At 41.3% G+C, this 7,500-nt stretch overlaps 2 protein-coding genes across 2 annotated transcripts in view; one reads left to right on the top strand and one right to left on the bottom strand.

The window, feature by feature from the left end:
- Window positions 1–5,171, top strand: part of sema3c (sema domain, immunoglobulin domain (Ig), short basic domain, secreted, (semaphorin) 3C) — a 39,652-nt gene extending 34,481 nt beyond the window's left edge. Inside the window, exon 18 of the mRNA XM_083529001.1 lies at window positions 1,662–5,171. Coding sequence (XP_083385127.1) covers window positions 1,662–2,036 — 375 coding nt within the window. The 3' untranslated portion in view covers window positions 2,037–5,171. The remainder of the gene's footprint in view (window positions 1–1,661) is intronic.
- Window positions 5,172–5,536: 365 nt separating this feature from the next.
- The window catches only part of cd36 (CD36 molecule (CD36 blood group)), an 11,928-nt gene continuing 9,964 nt past the window's right edge, over window positions 5,537–7,500 (bottom strand). Inside the window, exons 9-12 of the mRNA XM_083529085.1 lie at window positions 7,383–7,500; window positions 6,658–6,731; window positions 6,490–6,544; window positions 5,537–6,235 (exon numbers count right to left, since the gene is read on the bottom strand). The exon at window positions 7,383–7,500 is cut by the window's right edge and continues 1 nt beyond it. Coding sequence (XP_083385211.1) covers window positions 6,065–6,235; window positions 6,490–6,544; window positions 6,658–6,731; window positions 7,383–7,500 — 418 coding nt within the window. The 3' untranslated portion in view covers window positions 5,537–6,064. The remainder of the gene's footprint in view (window positions 6,236–6,489; window positions 6,545–6,657; window positions 6,732–7,382) is intronic.

Below are 7,500 nucleotides of genomic sequence, written 5' to 3' on the forward strand. Positions count from 1 at the left end.
ACCTCAGGAAGCCTCGGGATGGGGAGAGAAAGAGAAGCAGTGGAGAGGAATTAGCGTAGCTGCTGTTCATGATATTAACAGCACAAGTTGATAATGTGCATGTGATCAGATGTTCTGGAGCACAAGGTTATGATGTGATGTGTGTGATGTGTGTTATGTGTAGGCTTTGCTAAAAAGATATGTTTTTAATCTGCACTTAAACTGGGAGAGTGTATCTGAGCCCCGAACACTGTCAGGAAGACTATTCCAGAGTTTAGGAGCTAAATGTGAAAATGCTCTACCACCTTTAGTGGACTTTGCTATTCTAGGAACTACTAGAAGCCCAGAGTTTTGAGATCTCAGGGAGCGTGACGGATTGTAGCGTGTTAAAAGACTGGATAGATACATGGGAGCCAAACCATTTAGTGCTTTATAAGTGAGTAGCAGTAGTTTGTAGTCTATTTGAAACTTAATAGGAAGCCAATGTAGGGACGATAAGATTGGGGTTATATGATCGTATTTTCTTCACCTAGTAAGAACTCTTGCTGCGGCATTCTGAACTAACTGAAGCTTGTTTATTAATGATGCAGGACATCCACCTAGTAATGCATTACAGTAGTCTATTCTAGAGGTCATAAACGCATGGACGAGCTTCTCTGCATCAGATATAGATAACATATTTCTTAGCTTAGAAATATTTCTAAGGTGAAAGAAGGCTGTTTTTGTAACTTGATTGATGTGATTTTTAAAAGATAAGTTGCTGTCTAAAATAACTCCCAAGAAAGAAAGAAAGAAAGAAAGAAAGAAAGAAAGAAAGAAAGAAAGAAAGAAAGAAAGAAAGAAAGAAGGAAAGAAAAAATAAAGAATAATTGGAGAGTGGGAAACATATAAATAGGTAAAGAAAAGAAAAGAAAAGAAATAAAAAGAAAAGAAAAGAAGAAAAGCTGCTAAATCACATATGCTAATATACAACAGCTAATTACCAACTCCGATGTTTGAACTGACTCTTTATTCGTTCTCATTGTGTGTGTGTGTATGTGTGTGTGTGTGTGTGTGTGTGTGTGTGTGTGTGTATGTGTATGTGTGTGTGTGTGTGTGTGTGTGTGTGTGTGTGTGTGTGTATGTGTGTGTGTGTGTGTGTGTGTGTGTGTGTATGTGTGTGTGTGTGTGTGTATGTGTGTGTGTGTGTATGTGTGTGTGTGTGTGTGTGTGTGTGTGTGTGTGTGTGTGTGTGTATGTGTGTGTGTGTGTGTGTGTGTGTGTGTGTGTGTGTGTGTGTGTGTGTGTGTGTATGTGTGTGTGTGTGTGTGTGTGTATGTGTGTGTGTATGTGTGTGTGTGTGTGTATGTGTGTGTGTGTGTGTGTGTGTATGTGTGTGTGTATGTGTGTGTGTGTGTGTATGTGTGTGTGTGTGTGTATGTGTATGTGTGTGTGTGTGTGTGTGTGTATGTGTGTGTGTATGTGTGTGTGTGTGTGTGTGTGTGTGTGTGTGTGTGTGTGTGTGTGTGTGTGTGTGTATGTGTGTGTGTGTGTGTATGTGTGTGTGTGTGTGTGTGTATGTGTGTGTGTATGTGTGTGTGTGTGTGTATGTGTGTGTGTGTGTGTGTGTGTATGTGTGTGTGTGTGTGTGTGTGTGTGTGTATGTGTGTGTGTGTGTGTGTGTGTATGTGTGTGTACTGCAGGTGAAGATGAGTGATCGTGTGTTAGCGACGGAACACGGTCTCCTGATCCGCTCGGTGCATCTCTCTGATCAGGGCCTGTATCACTGCATCGCTACGGAGAACGGTTTCAAGCGGACGCTCACCAAGATCCGTTTTCAGGTCCTGAGCGAGGCGCTACTGAGCGCGCTTGGCGATAAGCGCTCGTCGCTATGGAAACCCAAAGCACTGGCGTCGGCCCTGGGGCCGTCCGAGACACTCGCCATGCAGCAGTACTGCAAAGAGCGACAGCAGCTGCAGAGCTTTCGGGTGAATCCACGAGGAGACCTGGGGAAACTCAAACCACTGCTGGAGAACCGCAAGAGCCGCAACCGACGGAACCACAGACACGCAGAGTAGAACCCAGACGAGGGCGGAGCTTAAGTCCAACTCTAACAGCCAATCACATCATGACTATCACTATTTATTAGTTATTTCACTTTCATAATAACTCAGCAACATTTAGCACTTTGCAGCAGTAGTAGTTGCTTGGCTACCTTGGTTCACAGCTAACATGCGGTAACCATGAGGACTTCATCGTGATTGGACGATGAGGTTAGACTTGAGCTTCATCCCTATCGAGAACTTCGGGTCGGAAAATATGGAGGATTGACGGGAAACGGGTTTCCAGAATAAAGCAGAATTAAAGTGGTTGAAAATACACATGGATGGAGAGGTGGAGGGATGGGAGGATGAAGGGATAGAGGGATGTAGAGACGGAAGGGTGAAATGATCTTGTGATGGACAGATGGAGGGGTGGAGAGATGGAAGGATAAAGGTATAAAGGATAAAGGGATGAAGTAAAACTTCAGAGTTGCTTTTGCTTCTATGATTCTGTACAGGACATTTTTACATTATGTGCATGACTTTTTATTTGACCAGATGACTGTGACACACACACACACACACACACACACACACACACACACACACACACACATATACACACTAACGCACAATCTGATTTGCATACTGCAACCTGATTGGCTCATTAGCATACTACAAGCTGATTGTTTATTGTTTTGTGACCATTTGAACCAGATTATTTAATATTTAGCGGGACACGCTGATTTGCATACTACAACCTGGATTGCCTTATTTGCATACCAGAACCTGATTGGCTCTTATAAACTGTGGCACAGCAACACTCTCACTTGCAATCTGCATCCTGATTGGCTCTTGATTTGTGCACAATAGAACTCAATTGGCTGCCATATTTCTTAACACATGAACATTTGCATACTAGAATCTGGCTTATTTGCATTCTTTATCCTGATTGGATGTTACATTTTGTGACGCAGTAACTTTGAACTTTTTTTAGCAAGATTTCCAATATTTTACCACACACACACACACACACACACACACACACACACACACACACACTTTACACTGTTCCAGTCACACAGGAGCTAGCCGTAATATCACTCGCGATTCAGGGTCTGAGATGAAGATATGCAAGAGAAACCAGTGTACATCCAGCTGTGGAACAGATGTTAAAGGGAAAGAAACAGAAAAAAGGAAAGAGAGAGAGAGAGAGAGAGAGAGAGAGAGAGAGAGAGAGAGAGAGAGAGCAGCTAAGATTGATTGATTGATTGTTATTTTGATTGATTGATTATGTAAATATTATTATAGTACTGTATCAGGGCATTGGTTGATTTGGAGGAGGCGGAGTTTCTTAATTAAAATAACAAAATTTTGATAAACTTTAATTAAAATTAGTTACTATAATTAAAATCACCACCGTCATCTTAAATCAATGCTCCCTACGTAGGCAGCCTGCCCTCTAGTGGCCGCTTTGCATTTGCCCATGTTAGCAATACAACGCTGCATAAAAGGGGTGGAGAATACACTAAATTCAACCAGCCAATCACGAGCCTCACCACCACGGCAGTTCTTATGCTAGTTAGACTGCTAGCAAACCGTTTGCTATTTATGAAAGCACTAAATCCAATCGGCTAATTGCAGAAAATAGAAAAAGGGACGTAACAGTGCTAATGCTAGTACGGTGTCGCTAATGTTAGCTAGGCTAACATCACACACACACACACACACACACACACACACATGGGATATGAGGAAAAAAACTACAATGTTACATGAACAAGTGAGTGATTGGTTGATTAAATGACTGAAGCTCTGCCCCTGGTTCCCACATGCTGTTATTCCAAACGGTGTGTGTGTGTGTGTGTGTGCGTGCGTGCGTGCGTGCGTGTGCGTGCGTGCGTGTGATTTAGTCCGCTGATCCCATAATAATTTCCCGTGTAAGTGATTTGTACAGAGTTTATTTAAAGCGCTATCGATGTTGTTGATGTTTTGTAAAATGTTTATTATTTGTTTCGTCTGGACTTATTGACTTCGTCTTAATGTCATGAGAGATACGTAAAATCAATCCTTTACTTCATCACACAATTTGGAGTCCAGGGGTTAAAGGAGACAGTCAGACAGACAGTTAAAGGAGAGGATAGACAGATAGACAGACAGATATGTAGACGAATAGATGTTTAACAGCTCATTAAGAGAAAGAGAGAGAGAGAGAGAGAGAGAGAGAGAACAGACACACAGACAAACATAAACAGATTGACAGTCCGACAGACAGAGTCAGACAGAGATACAGACAGTCAGACAGAGAGACAGTCAGACAGAGATACAGACAGTCAGACAGAGAGAGAGACAGTCAGACAGAGATACAGACAGAGAGACAGTCGGACAGAGAGAGATACAGACAGTCAGACAGAGAGAGAGACAGTCAGACAGAGAGACAGACAGTCAGACAGAGAAACAGACAGTCAGACAGAGATACAGACAGACAGACAGAGAGACAGACAGTCAGACAGAGAGATACAGACAGTCAGACAGAGAGAGAGACAGTCAGACAAAGAGACAGACAGTCAGACAGAGAGATACAGACAGTCAGACAGAGAGAGAGACAGTCAGACAAAGAGACAGACAGTCAGACAGAGATACAGACAGAGAAACAGACAGTCAGACAGAGATACAGACAGACAGAGAGACGGACAGTCAGACAGAGAGACAGTAAGACAGAGATACAGACAGACAGAAAGAAAGACAGAGATACAGACAGACAGAGATACAGACAGAGAGACAGTCAGACAGAGAGATACAAACAGACTGATAGTCAGACAAACAGATAATGTGATGTAATAATGTAAGACACAGACAGATTATCAGACAAGTTTGATAGACAGACAGTTTATCACATAAACAACAGCATTTAATTTCAGGAATAAAAACAGGAAATCACGTGACAAGGAGCGAATAGACTGTAGTTCAGCCCGTAAAGGGATGAAGACTAGATTATTATTTACAGTGTAATGAGAAGCTCAACTTCAGACCAGGACACAGTGATGGTTTGGACACAGTCTGCGATTCCACTGCAGATGGTGTGAATGCTTGTTTTTCTTTTTGGTGAACGTTTTGTCTTTTTATTTATTAACGTTATCAATATTTGCATTAAACAGCCGATAAAACGAACGCAGTGTGTGTTTTTCTCTCTCTCTCACACACACACACACACACACACACACAGACACACACACACACACACACACACACACAAAAACTATCCCTCTGTAATGATTATTATCACGTTGTTGATTTAAACTTGTCCACCAGGTGGCGGTGTTGTGTTTAGAAAAAATATACAGTATTGGAAATAACTGGAACATAAGAAGAAAAATAAAATTGCCTAAAATAAAATAAAATAATTAAAGATTAAAACATTTATAATTTATTGTTTATATAAAGGCTTTTATTATTAGAATTAAGACAAACGATCAATGCTTTATTTTTAGGCAAATATAATTAAATAAAATAATTTTAAAAGTGTGAAATATGCATTTTTTCCCCATCGTTCCTTTTATTGATCTCAAAACTGGAATAATAATTAATGTAATATTTTGTGTTCATACTTTACAGAGTTTTTTTGTTACAGCACTGAATATGAAGTACTATAAAAAAGAATACAGCATTGAAGTTTGTACGTGTGAATCATCTCACACTCGCCTCAGGAGATCTGAGAGTTTACACCTGATTACAACAAATAGCACAGTTATACACATGAATTAAACGTCTGTGTGCACAAAAAAGATTGATTAATGCTAATCAGGTAGCCATAATGCTTTCCTGCGTTAGCTGTTAGCCTGTTAGCTCCAGGTCGAAATAACCTTGGTCTCTGAGTCGCTACAATTTTGTGGAACATTTGGTCCATTTCAATCCCTAAATAAAATTTGAACAAGGAAAGTGAGTCTCCTGAGACTTTAGCACCCCCTGGTGGTGTAGCACGGTGTCGTCGTGGTAGTGTTGGTCGTTTCCTGAGCTGGAGCTTTTGCTACATTCCTGATGTTAATTAGAAACTTGTGGCGCATTTATGCTACCAACCGACTGCGGCGGTTCACCACACACACTCCGATTAGACACAGCACCAGCACCACCGCTCCGACCGAAATCAGAACAATCTGCACCGTCTCCAGCGTGTCCATCCTCGAGAACAGCTCCGCCTTTATCATCTTCGCCGTGTCATCATCGAGCGATGCCGTCTGAAGTCACACACACACACACACACACACACACACACAAAACACACACACACACACACACACACACACACAAAACACATCACACAGAGACAAGCATCACACCCACTATTACACTATTAGAGTATGTTTATGTAAAAAAAAATGATAAATAAAAACAGGCAGAAAAATCGACAGACAGACCAATTATATGGATGGACACAAGAAGTATGGATTTACAGACAGACAGACAGACAGACAGACAGACAGACACTGACCTCATTTAACCACAGGAGGGGAAAGATTGTAGTCTCCTTTATTTTATTCAGGATCCTAAAATAGAAAGACTGAAGTCACACAGAATTCTATACGTGTTCAGTAGAAGTCTGTGTGTATTCTATAAAATCTATGTAGAATTGTCTGTGTGCTCTGTATTGATGTCCTACTTGATGTCCTTGGACGGGCCATAAATCATGTTGACCTGAAGGCGTTTGGCGAACCTCAGCGTGAAGCCTGTGATCTGAGAAACATGAAACACAGAGTAGAAAAAGAACAAACAAACAAAACTAGCGAGAGAAAGCTAGCCTAGCAAACAAAGAAACCTAGCAAGATAAAGCTAACCTAGCAAACAAAACTAGCGAGGGAAAGCTAACCTAGCAAACAAACAAAACTAGCGATAGAAACCTAACCTAGCAAACAAACAAAACTAGCGAGATAAAGCTAACCTAGCAAACAAACACAAACTAGGGAGAGAAAGCTAACCTAGCAAACAAAACTAGCGAGAGAAAGCTAACCTAGCAAACAAACAAAACTAGCGAGAGAAAGCTAACCTAGCAAACAAACAAAACTAGCGAGAGAAAGCTAACCTAGCAAACAAAACTAGCGAGAGAAAGCTAACCTAGCAAACAAACAAAACTAGCGAGAGAAAGCTAACCTAGCAAACAAAACTAGCGAGAGAAAGCTAACCTTGCAAACAAACAAAACTAGCGAGAGAAAGCTAACCTAGCAAACAAAACTAGTGAGAGAAAGCTAACCTTGCAAACAAACAAAACTAGCGAGCGAAAGCTAACTAGCAAACACACACAAACTAGTGAGTGAAAACAAACTGCAAATGACTCCAGCTGAAGCAGGAAGTGACGCCCACTACTTCCTGTAATATTTAATATTTTACCGGTTCTACGTCCAGGTAGGTGGCGTGCTCCACAGGGTCTGGGTTCAGACCATGGACTAGATCTAGCAGCTCCTTACTGCCATGGAGGAAATGAGGGAGGGAAATGAGAACGGGAGCC

Source organism: Silurus aristotelis (genome assembly GCF_946808225.1).
Source record: "Silurus aristotelis genome assembly, chromosome: 24".
NCBI classification, from domain to species: Eukaryota; Metazoa; Chordata; class Actinopteri; order Siluriformes; family Siluridae; genus Silurus; species Silurus aristotelis.